Source organism: Podarcis pityusensis (genome assembly GCF_964106645.2).
Source record: "Podarcis pityusensis genome assembly, chromosome: Z".
NCBI classification, from domain to species: Eukaryota; Metazoa; Chordata; class Lepidosauria; order Squamata; family Lacertidae; genus Podarcis; species Podarcis pityusensis.
In genome coordinates, this window is record NC_138044.1 from 42,891,054 (window position 1) to 42,912,770 (window position 21,717).

General features: G+C 40.9%; 1 protein-coding gene across 7 annotated transcripts in view; it reads right to left on the bottom strand.

The window, feature by feature from the left end:
- Positions 1-21,717, bottom strand: part of AFF2 (ALF transcription elongation factor 2) — a 396,915-nt gene that overhangs the window by 101,066 nt on the left and 274,132 nt on the right. For all 7 annotated transcript variants that reach the window (XM_080991062.1, XM_080991061.1, XM_080991060.1 and 4 more), the window contains one exon: positions 2,227-2,278. In XM_080991062.1, the coding sequence (XP_080847188.1) occupies positions 2,227-2,278 (52 nt within the window). The remainder of the gene's footprint in view (positions 1-2,226; positions 2,279-21,717) is intronic.

Genomic DNA, 21,717 nt, shown 5'->3' on the forward strand with positions numbered 1-21,717 from the left:
ACCAGGCAAAGGCAGCTTTGTTTTACCAGGTATCTGGGAGCACCAATGATATAATATTGTTCTGTTACATTTGTTTTTAATACATTTATGTGATTTAATTATTATACTTTTTACTTAGCTGCAAATCACTTTGGGACTTTTTCTTTAATAATAATAATAATAATAATAATAATAATAATAATAATAATTTATACCCCGCTCATCTGGCTGGGTTTCCCCAGCCACTCTGGGCGGCTTCCAACAGAGCACTAAAATACAGTAACTTATTAAACATTAAAAGCTTCCCTAAGCAGGGCTGCCTTCAGATGTCTTCTAAAAGTCTGGTAGTTGTTTTCTCTTTGACATCTGCTGGGAGGGCGTTCCACAGGGCAGGTGCCACTACTGAGAAGTCCCTCTGTCTGGTTCCCTGTAACTTGGCTTCTTGCAGCGAGGGAACCAGAAGGCCCTCGGTGCTGGACCTCAGTGTCCGGGCTGAACGATGGGGGTGGAGACGCTCCTTCAGGTATACTGGGCTGAGTCCATTTAGGGCTTTAAAGGTCAGCACCAACACTTTGAATTGTACTCAGAAACGTACTGGGAGCTATGCACAAATTCACATATGAAACTCCTTGATACTGACTCTGAACTAGTGGTCTGACCAGCTCAGCATTGCGTACACTGGCAGTCCTACCTGGAGATGACATGGGGAACTGAACCAGGGAGCTTCTGCCTGCAAAGCAGTTTCTCTGCCACCGAGCTACAACTATTTAATTCTTTTTGTAAGCCACATGGGAATATGGTTGAAGGGTGGTGTAGAAATATTTATAACAAATAAAAGTTTGGGTAGATGAAGCATGGTGCGGAGCTACAGTTGCCCAGTACACAGGAAATTCAACTTTGCATCTGTGATTTGGCCATGGGAGTGCTGGTGGCTCTTGCATTACTTTCCACGCAGTTGGGTGAACTCTAATATTTTAAAATGCAGAAAACGCTTAAGTTCAGTTTAATGATACTGCTTAATAAAACATTAAGCAGATGTTTACCTGCTGTTAAGAATTTGTGCCTTGTAGCCTGGCCAGCATGCATATTTAAGGGGGAGGGGGATCATAGGAATGAGACCATATTGGTGGATAACTTCAAACAATTTGACAATACTTTTATAAAGCCATCAATAGAATTTTCTTTACTTTTTTTTTTAAAAAAAGCATTTGATACTGATTATGCAGCCCATTCTGAAAGAGAAACACAAAGGCTTGCATCTTTAGATCTTTTGGTGAACTGAGAGCACACAGCATTAATAGCTGCTGCACAGCTGTAAATGAAAATTGACTCCAGATCTAACCCTTATTTTCTGCCTCCCTTGGCACCCCAAAGAAACTCAAAATACTCACAGAGAATAAAAGGGGGACAAACTGGGCATTTGATATATGTGAAGGTGTCTCGGTGTGACTTCTACACCTTTGCCAAAGTATTCTGAAAACAATCAGCTCTGCAGAATGTGGATAAGCTTCTGAATGGAAGCTTTAATGCTGGGATGGGTAACCTCAGGCCAGGGGGGCTGAATGAGATGCCCCAGGCCTTTCCAGCTGCCCATGAGCCTCTCTCCAGGCCACACTTCTTTGTCACATGACCCTTACTGGTCATGCTTTGACCCTCCTTCAGTACTTTTGCCTGACTATAATGCACCTTGACTTCTTGCTTGCCTGGATAGAGGACTGAGAGGGATGTGTGAATGTGCATAGAAAAAATGCCTCCTTTGCAAAGGTCACGTTAACATCCATTACTCCACACAGTTTCTTCTTCTGATCTGCCTACTGTGGAATGTGGCCAAGAAGGCAAAGAGGCCCTTAGGCTGGAAACGGGTTTGAGCCCTGTTGCAATGGGTCTCCTTTCATGGAAGTCACAATGAAATGGTGTCCACAGGGGCAACCAACATTGATACCTTTGGTAAGATAGATTGAAGGAAGATCATACCTGAATGGAGATGTGTTTGATTAAGAAACTGCAAGAAGTAAAAAGGTACTCTCTTGAGTACTTTCATCAGGATAAAATAAATGCTGATGTATCTGGAATGAAGGACAACTGACAAGCAATTGCAAAGTCTTTTGAGGTGCTACTCATTAGCTACCTAAATGGAAATGACATTTAGGTGCTGGGCAGGCAGGGATGAAGTGTTGCAAATATCATAAAAATTCATGCGGCTACATTAGGCATTTGAGAAAGCAGACTGGATGTCAAAAATGTTACCTGCTCATTATCGTCTTCATCACTGCTGAGTTTCAGATCATCTTCAAGCATTCTTTCAGGAGGGAAAAAAGATAAAGAAAGAAAAAAATGCAAGGTTATTTAAAATGAACAATGTTTGAGCCTCTCTTGAAAATAACTAAGCAATATCTGTGCTAAAAACCAAAGCACATCTAGATTAGAGCTACTAAAATAATAAATCTGTGAAGCACATTCTACGCTAATCTATTTATAGTATTCCATGCTATATCCCATTGCTTTTGTCAGTTGTTTTGGAGGGATAACCTTTGGAGGTCCTTACTCTGTATGTCGAAGTTAAATGCATAATATTAAAAACAGTGAGTAGTTAGTAGTCTTATGCAGGGGCTCAGTCTATGCAATGATAGATTTTGAAACAGCTGTCACATCAGAGACCAAGCTTTCTTGCTACTTGAACACAGGTTCTGATCACGTGATAACAACATCTTAAACCACCACTAGATTAGTTAATTCAGGGTTATGATCTGGCTCGATGACATTTGAGGGAGTTGTCTCTCCCATGTGAACCTGCTAAGACATTCAGGTTTTCCTTAAAGACCCTGCTCCAAGTGTCCTGGCTGTTAGAAGGACAGGGGCTTCTCAGTGGTGGAACCAAAATTTTGAAACATCCTCCCTAGGGCTGTACATATGCACACCAAAATAGTGCAATTCTGGAGATTGTTTCAGCCCCTGTGTTTTTGACAACATTTTCAACATAATGGGATGGGTTTTCCCCCTTGAAAATGTTGCCAATCTGCCTGAAGCACCCTGTGTGAGAGGCAGGGAAAGAAATCTCTTCGGAGAGAAACTGGGAGAAGAGAGGGATGCTCCCAGGTGCAAGGACACACCCTTTTGTGAACGGGACAAAAGTTAAGATGTATCTGTGAGAGAGGATTCTGTACTTATTTATCTCTTCTATCTTTTCACTGTTCTTTTATTCTTTTTCTTTTTTATTATTTTTGTGTCATTAGTTTGTATTTTATTGTAATGTGAAAAGTGTTAATAAAACTTTATCACGAAAATGTTGCCGATCTGCTAATTTTTGAATCCGCCCCCCCCCGGTTTTAAATAATACAGCCAGTAACCTTGTTGATTGCTGCATCAAAATGTGTTACATATTTTCATATTAATTTTATTTTAAATGAAAGTAACATCACTAACAGGGACACGGGTGGCGCTGTGGTCTAAACCACAGAGCCTGGGGCTTGCCGATCAGAAGGTTGGCGGTTTGAATCTCCACGACGGGGTGAGCTCCTGTTGCTCGGTCCCTGCTCTTGCCAACCTAGCTGTTCGAAAGTACGTCAAAGTGCAAGTAGATAAATAGGCACCACTCTGGCGGGAAGGTAAACGGCATTTCCATGTGCTGCTCTGGTTCACCAGAAGCGGCTTAGTCATGCTGGCCACATGACCCGGAAACTGTACGCCGGCTCCCTTGGCCAGTAAAGCGAGATGAGCGCCGCAACCCCAGAGTCGTCCGTGACTGGACTTAATGGCCAGGGGTCCCTTTTATGCTCTGTTCAAATACATTTCTGTTCTTTATTTCAAGAAATGTTCGTTTACGTAACAATCACACAGAACAATGCAAAGCATTCCACAATGGACTGGGGGGATATTTACAGTTGGTAAGTAACTCAATAAACAAAACTGGACAAAAAAGATGCTGATGACAAAAATGTTAGATGTGCAGCAAAAAATTAAGCACAGAAGCACCACTTTTTGATGTGCTACTAATAAAAGGGTTAATAAAAGGCTGTGAAGATCAAAACATACTTTTAACGTATAGCAATCCATGACTGCCATTTTCAATGTCAACAAAGAATTCTGTGACATGATCTCTCTTGGGCTACAGCCTACTATTTCTTTTCCATAAAGCAACCTGGAAGGTGGCTGCAAATATTTGAGGGTACAATTGAGCAAAATGGTCTGACAGCCACATAATAGGCAATTGCTTTCTGTTTTGAGAGAACCATTAAAGTTCACTTCAAGAAAAAATGCTACCATATTTCTTAATGAACTCTTTTTAACTCAGCAACTTTCCATTATGGTGTCCGTCTGAACTCTTTGTATGTAAAGTTCCATGGATATTATTAGCACCCCAAATTTTAAATCTATCTGTTTACTTTTTAAAAGTGCAAGAATGCATGTTAACTGGTTTGTAAGTCATTCGTCTTTCCCTGACCTCTGTTGTCGGGTGGCTCAGCTGTTACGAAATATCTAGACCTGAAACTACTGATCATTAACCTCTTAATCAATGACAGATGCCTCTGTCAAGTGCAAACCCATAAACGTGTGACCAAGATCACAGATCTTTCTTTCTACCTAAAACAAGAGACCCTCAGCAAATATTAATCTTTAGCAGTTTGGATTTGGGGTGACAAATGGGTGCTCGTTACTTGTTTATCTAGCTGCCATCTTTGTTTCTACAGTGGCATTAGTCGCCCGTGATGTTCATGACAACAGACCACAGAACCTCTATTTACCCTTGATTTTTATCAGCATAGTACATTACACTCTCTTCAAAGGGCAAAAATGCCTTTAAGATTCAGTTACAAAAATAGCAGCCTACTGATAAGGCTACATCACAATGATGACCACCATTAGCTCCAGCCTAAATCCTTCCTTTAAAACTTACATCTCTTTTCAATATGTAAAACTCTGTCTTTTAGAAGATTTTTTTTTTTTAAAAAATAATCTGTTCTGTGTTATTAAAAAAAATTATAAGGAGAGAAGCATGAAAATGATTTTCTTTTAATCATTTTCTGAAGGATCTCTTTATTGAGCACATTTTCTTTATTCTCTTACATGTTAAACATCCTTACTTGACACACTGTGGTAGAAACAAACAGAGTGGATAAAGGAAACTGGAGATTAGACAAATGGAAAGAACAAAGGAAAAAAGAGGAAGAGATGATAAAACTGAACACAATGACTAAATGAGACACAGCCATCTAAAGGGGCTGATGAAGAACTGTTCTTAAACACCACCATCCTACCAAGGGATGAGCAAATATGTCAGTTTTTGTTTCTCCCAGTTTTGCATTTTTCCAGGCTTTGGTTTTCCACATTCCCACATTGGCTTGTGGGTTGTTGCTTTTTTTAAATGCCAGAGTGGCTTAACAGTCAATCCCTTCCCCCAGGGAACTCTGGGAATTGTAATTCTGGAATTCTGGAAGGGGAATACAGGGTCTCTTAACAACTCTCAGCACCCTTAATATAAGACAGCTCCCAGAATTTTTTGGTGGAAGCCATGACTGTTTCAAGCGGCACCATTTTGCTTTAAATTCATGGTGTGAATGTGTCCTTAAGCACTCATGTACAAGCAATTAGTGATTTCACTGGTTAACAACTTTATCTTCTACTGCCTGTAACTTTGGTGTTTCCATTCTAATGGCCATTGGATACAAACAATTAGACAATGAATCTGAATTTGAAGCCAAATTACTTCAAGAACATAGAACACAGGCAGCTGCAATCAACCGCGATCTACCAGGATCTCCTGGGGATCTATCTGTCGATCGCAGTTGACCGGTTGAACATGTTTGCTATATACTAACAGCAAACTTCTTTTCTGAATGCCTTTCTTTATGCAGCCAAAACAGTAGCATTAACAGCTTCAGGAGAATCTTGAGGTTTGAAGGTACACAACAATGGGGTGACCCTAAGTGGAGGATGAAACTCAACACCAAAGGATTGGGAATGCTCAACTGGTGGGTTCAGAATATTGACTCTTAGAAGGGTAGGAAAGGAACACTGACTGGGATGGAGAATGGAATAGTGTGCTCTGAAAAAAGGTGGCAGCTAGCTAAAACACTGAGCGCTTCATTATGTGTTCGTATGTTTGGAGGGGGGCTTGCGTATGTGCATAGACATATACATATAATACACCTTCACAGGATAGTAAAAGACAATGCTAGTGTGTGTCCCTCTCTGTGGGTAGACACACACACACACACACACACAAATGGAGGAAGTGAAGCTAAATAAAAAGGGAAAGCAGATTGCCTAAGAACGCGATCTCAAAGGATATTAGGAATTCACTTCATTTTCTATTCTTCTCTGACCTGACTGGCATTATTATTGAAAATACATATACTTGTTTGTCTTCTCATCCATAGCTAATACCCCATATCACTTGGGGGGGGGGGGAAGCTTACAGAGGATATTTTGATCTCATTATTGGAGCAATGCCATTTACATCTGATAGTTAGCATATTCCTAGCCTGTTCCTTCCTGCCTTTCAGACTGGCAGGCATTAGGGCAGTCTATCAACATAATGCACAGTTTCTAAAATTCTCTTCATAACACTCTGAATTTACATGCTTAGAACATGCACGGGAAATTACTGGGGAAAGGGGGCTAGGAATGTGATGAGGGAGTGAAGTACAGGAAGTGGTGGTACTGAAACGGGACAGGAGAAAGATAAAAGAAGGTTATGGCTGAATACCTCCCCATCTCAAAATATTTTCCCAACCCACATGTGAAGTCTCACAGGCTTTTAACCTGTGAGTAATAATGAAGAGTTTGCCATTTCCCCATAAACATAGAAACCACTTGCGTTTGTCATAGGCATTTACTGAGAATGACAGGTGTATGTGTTGTTAACATATACATATGTGTTTTGTGTGTGTGTGGACATCTACAAGTGGCAAACTACTCTTGCTACTTATGTGATTTTCACAGGTATTTTTTCCATTGTAAGGCAGGTTGCTATTGTTCCCATTTTACAGTTGAAAATCTGAGTGACTTATCAAAGGCCAGACAAGTTCCTAACAGAGATGGGAAATGAAGTTGTGAGTTCAACTCTCCATTCACTAAGCAATGCAGTCTTGGCCATCCTATAGATTCTACACCGGTTCACAGAATGTCCTTGACAAAGGAGACCTGTACATGTTTACTTGGAATCAAATCCCACTGTGCTTTCTCCACAGTATTTAGGATGTTATCAAGAGGAGAACCAGCGTGATGTAGTTGATAATGTTTGGGATTCACATCAGTCTGACCTATCTCTGAAGGTTGCTGTGAGGATTTTTTTTAAAAATTAACCACCACTGTGGATCGATTCCTGGGCTGTTTTGAGGGAAGGTGGTGTACAAATGCAACTCTCATGGCTGCAACATTTAATCAGTTAAATTAGTTGAGACACAGCCTTAATGTCTACTCAGAAATCCCATCGAGTCCAGTTGGGCTTATTCCCAGACTGCAATTTCAGAAAACAAAAACCTACTTCCAACCAACTAACAACATTTTCCTGATTAACTGGGTTGCAGTCCCCCCTCCTTTAGAAAACCCCCCATTGTTTTTAACACCAGTAAAAGTTGCACACAGCAAACACCATCTTAAAAGAGGGTATTGGTCTGAAGGCACATAAGGTGGTGAAGCTAAGCAGGTCCAGGGATGGTTGATGCTTGAAAGGGAGACCAGCTGTGAACCACATGGATGCTGCCTTGGTGGTGCTCAATGATGAAAGGAGTTTGGGATATCAGTACCCAAAGTTATCTCACATAGGAGGAAATGCCACTTCTAAGTGCTACAATGACACATGTTGCATCATTTAAAAACAAGGAAAGTATGCTTCTTGTTTTCAGAACTATTGCTTTCATGCAGGTTCATTCTGTTTTAGGGATTTGCAATCTTCCTTTTGTGAACAGTGCTTCCAAGCCCAAATACAATAGGAAACCATTTAAAATATCCACTTTGTGGCAAAGCTTTATAAAGAGAGTTAGACAAATTCATGGACGATACGGCTGTCAATGGTTGCTAACCCTGATGGCTAACTTCCAACTTGTACTGTTGGAGGCAGTATGTTTCAGAATACCAGAATACCAGCTGCTGTGAACAAGCGGGTGAACGGAGTGTGCTTGTGTCCAGGTTGCAGACTTCCTACAGACACCTGGCTGGTCACTGTGAGATCAAGATGCTGGACCAGATGGGCCACAGGCCTGATCCAGCAGGCTCTTCCTATGTCCTTCTTAAGTGCTTACTAAACACTTAACAACGAATGCAGATAAATTTATCAACTAAAACATAATATGTCTCAACTAAAATTAATATGGTTCATGAACTTTGATTTATTTAATTGGGTAACAGCTCTGGTAGATGACAACCGTTTTCACCTTTTTTTGCATAATAAAGCATTGTTCAGTGGGAATTTGTTTCCTAAAAATGGTAAAGTAGTAACTAATGGGTTGCACAAATGTAAGGCTTGATTATAAAAGTATTTATCAGATGTGTTTGTATGTGTGTTCATATTTTGTGGAAGAAACTCTCAAACAACTGATTTCTTAAGCAATTTTGTAATGCATTTTTTTTTTAGGTCGTTGTTGGGAACTCAAAACAAATGGCAGAGTAATCTTGGAGAAAGAGGAGCCTTTGTTTTAAAACATTCCCTCTATAAATCTTGAAATTTGATATTCACTTGTTGGGCAAAATGTGCAAGTCATTTTTTAAACATTTCCTCTGAGATTTTTCAAGAGTTATAGTTTTTCTTTTTTAAAAAAAAAAACTTTTTAAAAACTCAGGAGAATAAAAAGAATTTACAAGCATCATTTAGCTTGCTATTCAACAATTATAGACATATGCAACTGCATTTGATTAAACTTGTGTTTTACTTAATTTCCCCCTTTTGTTAATACTGTACTTTGTTCAGTTTGAGCTACCTTACTGTACTGAGGACAGCTCAGATCACCTCAATCCAGCAAGGACAATCTGTGCATGGAGACAGTATTCCATGCACCAATCCCATTCCTGGATTGGGTCCCTTACATAGAAACATGTTTTGTGTGTATGGTCTCATTTATGCTGGACTACCCAGACAGCTCCTCTTGCTGCATCAGTGCTGTACAAGCAGCCCTTGGAGGTGACTGGAAAAGTCAGCTGTGATCACTAATTTGAAGAATGTGGGCTGGGGCAAGTTTCTACCTCCATTGATCAGTTTTTCTGTCTGCAAAATGGAAATAAACAGTGCTCAGCTTCACAGGGTCTCTATGAAGATAGTTAGGATTATAGAACAGTTTACAAATTAAGAAGAAAGAACCTTAAATACTAACAATTATATTATGACATAAACTATACTTATGCCATATGAAATGTGTTACTCTTTATGATGCCACAATATGGTTGTTGTTTTTTTGCTGGAAGAAATTAACAAATCTCCCCCTCTGGAAAAGTTTTCATTTTAATAATATTGTTTGCTAATATCATCATCATCATCATCGAGTAGTATCCAAATCTAGTCCTGCTCAGAGTAGATTCACTGAGGAAATGACTTAGGTCTATGGATTTAAATGGATCTACTCTGAGTAGAACATATTAGAGACAACTTCTCTTAATGTATTAGTTGATTGACTCAGCTGTTAGTCAGGTCCATGAATTTCAGTGGGTCTGCCACCCACAGAGTGACTTACGAAATGTAGATGCATAAAGTCATGACATAAAATAGGAAAGAATGAAAACAATACTAAAACTAATGAATAATACCATGTATCTTATTGTGGTGAGCTTCCTTGAGCATCATTTTGTAGCAAGGTTGGATAAAAATTAAATGAATAAATAATAAACTAAAAATTGAGATGTTATAACTACATCATAGGATTGATTTTAAAATGTAATATTGATACAGCACCTTTCATATGAAAATTCATGTGAAGGAAATGTGAATTTGGTCATTGGGTTTTAAATTTTTATTTATTTAAACCTCTTACAGATAAAATACCTGAAGCTGTTAACCACATTCTGCACAGTGACAGATAAGTGCAGGCCCCCAGTGCAAGAACATTTTGGGTTGACCGCCCTACCACCATGACAAACAGATTGGCAGAACTGAATCATGCAAGGGACATCTTTGGCAGCAGATAAGAGGTGCAGAGGTAATTTGGTCAAGTCTAGGCAAAATTTCAGCTTGCACTCCAAGAGCTAAAACTGATTGTATGAGGCAGGCTGAGCTACTTTTTAATGCTAACCAAGAGTGTGATTGAATTGTATTAACTGTGCAATCCTATACATGTCTATTCAGAAGTAAGTTCCATTGAGTTCAACAGGTTTACTCCCAGGTGAGTAAAATACAGCATTATTAGTGTATTTATTTAGGTGTTGCTTATGCATATGATTGGTTGTTGTGTTTGGTTACGGCTTTGTTTGTTGAATATTACTGAATATTGTTGATGTTACTATATTTTTTTTGAGCCAATATCCCAAATACAGTACATCCTCCCATGTGTCATGCAGAACTAGTTGGTAATGGGAAGCTGTCCTATACAGCGGTACCTCAGGTTAAGAACTTAATTCGTTCAGGAGATCCGTTCTTAACCTGGAACTGTTCTTAACCTGAGGTACTACTTTAGCTAATGGGGCCTCCCACCACCGCACGATTTCTGTTCCCATCCTGAAGCAAAGTTCTTAACCCAAGGTATTATTTCTGGGTTAGCGGAGTCTGTAACCTGAAGCATCTGTAACCTGAAGCATCTGTTACCCGAGGTACCACTGGATCAGACTGCAACATTGCTTCACCTAAGCCAACACTACTTACTCTTATGGGTAGCAACTTCTCTGGGTTCTTGCTACCCTATACGTTTCAGTGGTGGCTGGGAATGCCAGCAGCCATCCAAGGTTTCAGACAAGGGTCTTTACAGCCCTATCTGGAGAAACCAGGCATTGAGCCTGGGATCTTCTGCTTGAAAAGTTGTGTGTTTTGCCATCAAGTTTCTCTGCAGCTAAGTCAAAGCTTTGCTCTTGTGAGTAAACCTTCAGAAATAAGTGGGTCCACTCATGGGCAGAAAGCTGTTTAACTGACTTGCTCATTGCAGAGTGAGGCTTTTTCATTTGAAAGATGGAATCTGAGCAAAGCGATTCCAATGAAATTTCAGGAAATAGCAAAGGAGAAGATCCTATATCTGGGAGGCCCTGCTTGATGCCTCCCAACCCCATGGGACTCATCTGCTCTCTTTTAAAGTTCTCTCCTCTCAGCAAACTGATGAGGTAGAGGGAGATCTTATGTTGCTAAGAAACACTCCATTTTGTGTTGTCACACTCAATCTGCCTTAGCACCATATCAGTAATTAGTGTAATTACAGCTACTGAGAAGAAAGTAACCCCTGTGGTTATCTATTAGGTAACTCACAATCAGAGAGTGCACTTCATTACTCATCTCTCCATATCATCTCCTAATTTCAAAAGGATTAAACGAAATGAATTCTTTTAGCAGGAGAATGTCTTTATCTCGATGGCCATTAATCTCCCCATGTAAAAAGCTCTTCCAGGCAACTCAAATACTAAGTTGTTACTAAGTGAACGGAAACTGCAGCTCTTCTGATAGGTGTATCCCTTCCTTTCACAGAAATAAAGATAAAAAGAGAGGTCAATCAACTGCAGTGATGTGTGTCCCAACAACAAAATGACCTTTGGAATTATGACATGCCATGGTAGCTTTTTTCAGGCATCTGTAATCTGTGTTGTGTAAACACATATAGGTGATGTAGGGACAAACATGCTAGCCCTGTCCCCGTCCCCCACCCCACTATGTTTATCAGGAATTGGAGGTTGACCTTTTGAAGCCAGGAACTTAATCTACTTGTGTAGATGTTGGTAGGTATGTTGAATGTTGATCATTTCAGAGGAATTCGGGGAATGGCCGAAAACTGAAAAATATGTTAGTGAATGTTGAATTGTACCTAAAAGTGATAGCTAGCACTCAGTCACTCAATGGTGTATGTCCAAAAAGGGGGGGGGGGAGGATATACAACTAATTTTAGAAATTTACAAACTATATATGGGAATGTAAATTTTCACTAACTTTTGAACATTCATTAACATATAATAGTTGTTGAAACAGAAAACAATGGCATACATCATGAGACTGTCTTACAGCTGTGTGGAAGACACACTTCGGATGATGCGAGAAATGGATGTTGCCAGAAATCAGTACCAAAGGATAAAAGCGGAGTAATTTCTCCATAATCCACAAAACATGTTCACAGAGGAATTGGTACAGTCCTGCTATTCACAGTGGACTAATCTGATGTTCATAAACTTGTTTGTGGATTGGAGTGCAACTATCAGTCAGACTGCACCACTCTCCAGATTTGTAAGATAGTTGCAGTCCCCAAAAACATGCACAAAAATACGTCTCTTAAGGAACAAATGCATACATAATAGGTATTTTAGGTTCAAATGTAAACAATTATTTTGCACATTCTTTCAGGAAGTCTGCAAAATTTGGCACAGAATAGACCTATGAAACTGACATAAAATGGACTTAGGCTGATCTGTCCATAACTAGCCACATTGCCACATGTCATTATGATCAGGCTTTATAATAGTGCTTTCATGGGAACATGGGAAGCAGCTTTATACTGAGTCAAACTACTGGTCATCTAGCACTATATTTTCATTACATTGGTGGCCAGTGACTCTCCAGAGTTACAGATCAGTGTCTTTCCCAGCTCTAACTTAAATATGCTAGGGACTGAACCTGGGACATTCTGCATGCAATGCATGTGTTCTGCCACTGAGCTACAGCCACTCCAAATCTCAGATCCAAACAACAACAACAAAAAGATTTAGCTCCTCATGCTGCAAAATTTCCTGACAATATACCACAACTCCCTATTCAAAATTACACTGATAATGTATTTCATATACTGACCTGCTCCAATGCTGTACAATGTCATGGCTTTAAGTCAGAGGTATGCAGGGCAAGATGGAGATCTTCAATATAGGCTAAACACTATGGAAAGGCAGGGACAGCAGTAGGTGGTGTGTCCACAGAACCCTGACAAGTTAGGTTGGGCAATGTCTGCAGGATGTAGACAGCCACCCAGAGCCCACAGATGTCTGTGGCGGCCACCAAAGTCCAGCAAGGCCCTGACTTTGTTGGATCAGAAGCATCCCTTTAAAGGCTCACTTGTCCATTTAGAACCTTGCCCTTTTCCGGCCACCTGTGACCTTCCAGTGGGTCTGACTGTGGCGTCTGGGGCCAAGTGATAGCATGGAACAATTAAGCAAAAATGAGAACTTCCCCCTAACCAACAATCTGTGAAGCTGAGTGTTATGCATGTACCTGATCCAGATGTTTAGGAACATGTATGTACATAGCTGCTGAGACATATCTGGAGTTATATTAGGACTGCCTGAATATACTTCAGACATTGAAAATAAACTCTGATGTGTATGTGTATGTGTGTGTGAGAGAGAGTGTGCTCATTTGGTGGGGCAAGCCAACACATTGTCTTTGATGAGGTGGGCTGGAAGATGATCCTGAGCAGGGATGTCACTAGAAATCAAATAGGGTTTCCTGAAAAACACTAGTGGCCTGCTGGGTATGCTCACTGAGCTGTGCAGTTTTTTGGATCCTAGCCTATGCTTATCCAAATGCAAATCCCACTGATTTTAATTAGATTTCTCAGAAAGCAAATATAGTGCTGCAGCCTTAGAGTTTTGATTAGAGGGCTGCAATGATGCTATCTGCACACTTTCTAACTGCTTCACTAGGCGGCTGAAACCTGCCTTTTCTGACAGGTTTCTGATATTTATTTATTTTGAAATGAGGAAAACCAACATGCACACAGAAGCACTCACCCTGTACCACAACCACACAAACCTGCTACTCATCCTAGACTGCTACATAGCAGATAAGCCACACACTCACACTGCAACCACACGAACACACATACCAACTGCCCCCCCCCACTGTGGTCACACACGTATATACACTGAAATCACCCAAACAGGCCACACATCTCAGACTGCAACCATACGCACAGACCAAACACCCATTGCTCCACACAGCCCTTCATAAGGAAAATTGGTGATGGACATGCACAATCTACACCTGAAATCTGTATTTAAAAAGAGCTCTAGTTAAACATGAGGGGGCCATTGTTGCAATGATATGTATGTATAGGGGGACTAATCCAGATTGGGATTCTAGCATGGGGGGAGGATCTAGGTGTCAGGGACTGGCTGGCTGATGAAGAGTGGTAGGAGACGCCAGTCCGAGAACCCCCAGGGATGATACAGGGGAAGAACACTTAGACCTAGGACAGTGGTGGTGGGACACTGAGGACCAGTCTGCGGAAGGGACAAGCTGGGAGGTGATAGAAGCAGGAGGTTTGAGTGAACGTGGGGGCGGTATAGAAGAAGAAAGCCGTTTCAGGATAGGGCTGGGCACCGAGGTCTCAGTGTGAGCGCAGACTCTGGGCAAATCTACACTGGTTGGTTATAACATTAAAGATGCTTTTTTAAAAATTTGACATCAGAGGGTGCTGTAAAGCAGCGATCCATCGGCAATGGGAAATTGCATTGAGGGCTATATTACTTTTATCAGTGTAGATCCAGCCTCTGCCACAGAGGAGCCAGATGCTGCCTCAGACAGCCCTTCTTCAGCTAGTTCTTCTCCTCCACTGATACCCAGATCATGATGAGCCTTGCACATTTCTGAGCAATAGGCCAGAGTTTATGGCTTCTTGGGAGGAGTCCAGAGGGAGAGGGCTAGAGAAGGAAGGAGGGGCCAGACACCAGTCCCAGCAATGTCTTCAACTAGGGCAGGTTAGATGTTGTGTTTTCACTTTTGTGAATTAAAGCTGACTGCAATCTGCATCTCAAGTCCTCTTCCTGACCTGTGGATGAATCTGCATTCTTGACAGTCCATTGAAACTACGGGGTCTTTGACACTTTGCCTACTGTTGTGGTCATGGTCCAGGATGCTAAGCATTAGAAAAGGAGCACCTAAGGTAATGTGTGACTGCCTTTCTGCAGATTGGGATGAAGAGTTATTGAGAACATTGGAAGCTGCCTTATAACAAATCAGATCATTGGACTATCTAGGTCAGTAGTGCCCACAGTATAAGACTCTGCATTGACTGCCAATAGCTCTCAAGAGTATGCTTTGGAAAGCCACTGCCACTTGCAGCAGAAAGTATTTGGATAGATGAACCAGTGGGCTGACCTTAGTTTAAGGCAGATTTATAATACGTAACCTGGAACACCAACCTAGAATGTTACTGTGCGACTGAGGCAAATGAAGCAAAGTATGTAGGCTGGTTACTTACAAGTCACAACAATGGAAGGACAGGCATCTGCATGCAATTTGCATTTGCTAATTTATATACAAATTCAGCAGTAACTGCCATCATTTAAATATAAATGCAACCAACCTTAATGTGATGGAGAAGACTGACTAGCTGGCTTGTATACCTTGTCCATCTGCTGTCCAAGTGTTAACTGCTAATGGGTCATGTACTGAGTATGGGTTGCTCGTGCGTAAGTTGCCGCCTCTCCTGGCTATGTTGCCTTGTTTAAACCTTTCTGTCTGGACAGCCCTTCACTTCGTGGCTGTTTCAGTCGCTAGTAGAATCTGTCAGTGGGCGTTTCTTAAACCTTTTCCAACATAAAAGTTGTTTGACGCCAAGTCTCCTCCTACTCTCCCTGCGCGGAAGCCTTCTGCGCAGGGAGGGCGTGGGTAGCGGAGGACCCATGCTCTCCCCGCTGGTGTCCAGCGAAGAGTCCTGGAGCCCTCTCGCCGATTCCCCCATCTGCCCCCCTTTATCCCTGGTGTTGCGCTTATTTGCTTCCCCATCTGCTGAGCTGCCTCTCTCCCTGCTGGGCCCTTCTCCAGCATCATGTGAGAGCCTCCCCTCCGCCTCTAGCTCCGATGTCAGTTCCCTGACAAGTCATTTCAAGTCCTGCCCCCTGCTGTCCCTTCCTAAGAATTATTGTCTTTAAACTGGACCTGGACTAGACAGTGCAACAGTAAGAGGATGCCTTTAAATAGAGGACTGATCTCTGAAAAGCCTTTCAAGCAGAGGGGTGTCCTCAGTGAAACAGGACACCTGGCACTCCTATAAAGGTATGAGTGCTGTTCATGGTGCAGTTAAGTAGAGAGAATAAGGGGCAACTGCACATAAATCACAAGAATATCCCTCTTTGTGTTTTCTTTTTAATACAAAAGATAAATGAAAACATATTTGTTTCAACTTCCACGTTTTGTGTTTGATTGAGATACTATTTTTTTCCCTTGGCAGGCTCTGTAAATGTAATATTGCTTGATAACCTGATTGAAAAATTTGATCCTATTGTTTTATAACGGGCTCCAGCCTGTCTGAGCACATTTTACCCCTGAGTAACAGTACAAGGCTTGTATTTCCCTAGGCAGTTCAAATTTTTTTGTTGTTGTTGATGTATTTGGCTGGAGCCCCAATCTTGAGCTGCCTGGAATCCAGGAGAATTTCCCCTCAGCATGGTGAATTGTGGCTGTGAAAGGAATTCACAGCCCCTTCTGTGTTAGTTATCCATGTTTCATGATATATTTAGCTCTTGCAGAAAGTTTGTTTACCCTGCAGTATTATAGCATATGACGTTTATGTTGTTGTTTGCTAAAAAACAGCAATGCCACATTGGGCTTGGGGTTCAGAATGGCAAATTATTATTTCCTATGTCTTTTCAAAGACTGTTTTCACCGACTTCTGAAGTTTGTTTTGTTGTCTAGCTAAATACTCGGTTACCTGCCTGGAGAACACCAACGACGGAGACACAGCGATAGCTAATTAGAGAGGGATTCTAATGAAAGAAAACGTGTGTGTGTGTGTGTGTAGAAAGTAAAAACCTAAATGCAATCTGTACTATATCTTCAAATGGTAACATATAATCGCCAAGAAAGAAATCTAATGCCAATCAAAACAGGCCAAAAAAGCTCAACCAACCAGCTGAAAAATACTTAGTAATCAACAGTGGGGAACCTGAGATCAAAATCCATGTTAAAGATAGGAATGTAGGAAGCTCGCTTATACCCAATTGACCATTGGTCCCTCTAGCTCAGTACTGTCTACACTGACTGGCAGAGGCTCTCATGGTTTTAGGGAGCCTTTCCCAGCCCTCTCTGAAGATGCTAGGGATTGAACCTTGAATTTTCTGCATGCAAAGCAGATGCTGTATCATGAGCTATGGCCCTTCACTGTAAAGATAAAGGACCAAACTGCAGAGCTGAAGTGCCTCTCAAGCATTAACACCTGGACAGTAGTCTGAGCACTGCTTCTCCTCTGTGGACCACACCATGGAGCACACAGTCTCCTTCACATGCGTACAATGAGAACATGCAATGCTTATGCAAATCTAATGCCATGTCTCTCTGGTCCTCTGGATTCTCCATAGGGCATGCCCTTCCCAGGCCTCTCCCCCTCCACAACCCAACTCTGAACCTGTATTTATTGTTTTTGCCTGTCTTGATCTATGACGATCCCACTTGCTTGCCCTGGATGTAGAAGTCGTGCAGGCCACATCCATTGATCGATCCACTTTTGACCATGGGCCCAACCATTTTTATGTGGGTGTCAGCTGCCTTTGCTAGTTGTCAGTACTGGTTCTTTTCTCCAACCATGAAAAGTAACAGCTATAGCAACACATTGTAAAATATTATTTTAACCAGGTTGGATCACCCTGCTCTTCTTTAACAATGATTTGGGGATCGTCTCCCCAGTGTGGAAGAGTGGCAGCTGACACCATATGTGACAGGGGGAAGCTATGCCAGTTTCCTAAGTTTATGGAGGTAGTGAGTCTAGTGACAGGTGGAAACCCTCCCAGATATACTGTATCATCATTAACCAGCACATTCAACCTCTCTTGTCTCTAGGTAGGGTGGGAAAAAGCCACAGCACAACAATATTGAGCTGGTTGGACCAGTGATCTCAGTCAGCATAGATAGGCTCCCTATTTTATCCCTGTTGCATGTCTTGGGAACACCTCAGAACCCTGGGGTCTTTGGGGTTTCCCTCACTCCCATTCAGAACCCATAATCTCTTCAAAAAGACTCCAAAAAGGCACCATAAATAATGAACCCCCTCAGTCCTTTGGGTGGATCCAAATCCACATCTTGATATCTGCGCCATCACTAACCATGTCTAGAATGAGATAGAAAATGGCCAAAATCCTGCTTCAGACCATTAAGCCAACACATGCTGCTTCTTTTGGCCCACTTCACTCAGCTGAGGATAATCTGGACAGGGAAACAAGTCACTCAGGTAATGTGCACCTCTACTTTATGGGCACAATCTTCCTTCTTTAAGCTTTGCTTCTTCATTACCTATAGCCCTCCTTAATATTCAGGGATAACCTTCACATCCTTAGGCAGGGTGTAGTCTGCAAGTGATCAAAGGTGTTAAATTAAAAGCAACTGCAAAGATTCAGAACTCTGAGCAATTTCCTTGGTAGCATTTCAATTTCCTCTGTAACCACAGCAAGGAAATATCCATGCGTCTTAGAAGACCATGTGCACTTTATGACACTGTATAATTTCCACACCAAGTAAAAACAAACAAACAAACAAACCTCAGTCCCATCTCCAGAAGTAAATAAGTCATGTCATTGTGATTGGGCCCTAATTCATTGCTCTTCCAACAAGCTCATGCAGATCACATTGGTTTCAAAGGGGGACTCTGGTTCCCTCTCCTGCTTGGGGCTACTGCAAAGCAAACAGGGGCTTCCCCTCTGCTTTGAGTCCACTTGTTCTTTGTTGTTTTTAATCGACCACCCATCAGGGCTGAATTGCCTTTAACTGTCACCCACATGTTCGTTTGACAGAGATAGCTACTATTGTTAACATGAGCCTTCACTTCAGCCCATTTAACTTCCCTGCATTTGACAGCTTCACAATAGCCACCTTCCATCCATAGAAAACTGTGATTTAGTAGAAAAGGGGATGTGGGACAATAGTCTGATCTGTCACTCAGTCTCCTGTGAGTTTTCTTGGCATAAAGTTCTTCCACAATGCTACAGGGATGAAATACTATGGGAATTAAAGATGGCTATCAAAACACACACACACACACACACACACACACACACACACACAGTTACATGTTCCAGGAGAATCTAAGGATGTCAGGGTTGTATACAAGTATGATCTTCTCAAAGTAGACCCATAGAAATTATTTTATCAAAGCTAGTCATGTCTATCAATTTTCAATGCAACCCTCAGTTGAAGAAAGATATGTACAAAAAAACACAGGCCTTTCTTGTCAGTAAATACTTTTTGACATGGCAATAAAAACCCCCTGAATTGATTGATTTTTTTTAAAAAACACACACACATCCATGTCATTTTTTAAAAAATAAACCTTATTCTTCCAAAGCAAAGATTTAGTTTTTGTTCATCCTTAGTTATTCACCCTGTAATTGTTCCACAATTGATCTATGGCAGCTCTAAAGTGGGAACTGTATGTCATGAGTAAAACCTTTAAACCTTTCATTGTGTTACTCGTTCCTCATTTTCCACATGTGTTGGCATGAAAAGATATTGATAAATTAAGAACCTATATGTTCTCCCTTGTGGACAATTAAAAAACTTCCAAATTACAGTAGGTCATAAAATCTCACTACAAATTTCACTGTGTGCTTTGAGTAAAGCAGTTGTGGTTCATATGCAAGGATACTTCCCTTAAAATATATAAATTTGTAATTCATTAATTTAGTTCTTCTAAATTTTGCAATCTCCTCCTCAGGAGGGAAAACAGTCAAACCCAGGAGGATATAACTATTTGTTCAACTTTTTAAACATTTTTATTTTCAATTTTTTAAAAAATGAAGATGCTCAATCAACTCAGTTGACAAATGGTGGGGTGCTTGTTGGTATATTTTTAAATACAACCCTATTGCAACATGAAACAAATTATCTGAATGGGTTAATGGAAAAGGTAGATATCACACTGATAGTACATGAAAAGCAGCAGGAAAATCTACAATCTACTGTTGAAGATGGAGTGCAATCTCTCATATTGCAGATTGGTTTCATAGAATCTGCAGTCTTGCTATGAAGGGGAAATGGAGACACTGGCCTGGTTCTCATGTTATGCTAAGCCTAATCTCGGTTTACCAAGACTGCATGTGTTGTTTAAATGGGCGTTCATACTTACACTCTCTCTTCACTAACCATAACATGTAGCACTTGGTATTCATAGCTCTTCAGGGAGCTCTGGACACACATTTGCAAAATGCAATTCAGCCATCCAAAAGTTGGAAAGCAGGTGGACACCAGTGGTGGCTGGTGCTTATTGGGACTGGCAGAGCAGAAAGCAAAGAGTCCAACAGCAAATGGAGGCAGAGTCAATGATGGGCAGAGCCAACTAATTCTTCCCATTGTCCTCACAACAGAGCTCTATAAGGGCATCACTGAAGAGGAGGAAGCTGGCAGTTATTCCACCCCTTGGTCTGGGTGTAACAAGGAAGGCAGGTGGAGGCAGGCCAATGGAAGACTGGAGGTTGTGGGACAGTGCCCCATTAGCTCACTGCTGCCTCTGAAACAGTCTACCTGTAATTCAGGATTCAAATGTACCATCCAAACTGATCAGTTCCTAAATACAGTGCCATCCTACCCACCATTAAATGAGTAAGAAACTTGTCAGGCCATATTATAGTTAATGATGGCTAAACACAATAGACTTCTCTCTTCTTTGGAGCTCCTTGCCTCCATTCCATCTTTTTATTAGAATGGTTTACATTAGAAATGATATTACATGAAAAGCTTCTATATTGTTTATGGGGAGAAAAAAGCTTCCCCTCTCAAAGGGTAGCTAACACAAAGCTTTATCTGATTTATTCAGCAATCTATATAAATCTGCTTTTATGTTTTATTTGATTCCAGCCATTAGCCTGTGCTAGGAAGTAATACTAAAATATACATCATATCAGCAATTCAGCCGACTACATCACATTAATCTACATAAATCTATACCTGTTTGCAGGGCCTGTTTCAGGCTAACCTCACAGCTCAGAAAAGAAAGGGGGGGGGGAGAGAAAGAGAGAGAGAGATTACAGTAATTCCACTTGTGGGTTTTCTAGGAAAAATCAACGTTTTCCCTTAGCCACTGGCAGGAATACAAATGTTCTGAGCTTTAAAAAATCTTGTGTTTAAATTAACTGCATCATCATTAACAAGGTTTTATGTTTTCAATTTCAGAACAAGAAATTGCATATTATGACTAGTATTTCCTCTGTATGATTGATTTCAAGTTAGGGACTTGGAACGGGAAATCATTTTGGAACAGAATATACAACTGTGCCCCTTACAAAAGCTTAAGTCACTCATATTAGCCTAAAGAATAAAATAAAATGTGGGTAGGGGATTAATTCTACTTTGAAACACTGACAGAGGCCAGCTGTCAGTGTTGAATGTTTGTTTTAAAGAATTTTAATCCTTTTCTTCTTCTTTTCATGGTTGATTGTTCCCAGGTCATTTAGAGATCAGTGCCCAAAATTTGTTTGGAATCTGGAACCAGATATTCTTATTTTTACTGAGGGAATAAACTATGCAAATATATGTAATACTTAAATTTCATGTATTTATTTAAAGCTGTTTTTAGCCTCATCATTTAGCCAAAAAGGCTCCCAAAGAAGCTTATGCAATACAGTGGTACCTCGGGTTAAGTACTTAATTCGTTCCGGAGGTCTGTTCTTAACTGGAACTGTTCTTAACCTGAAGCACCACTTTAGCTA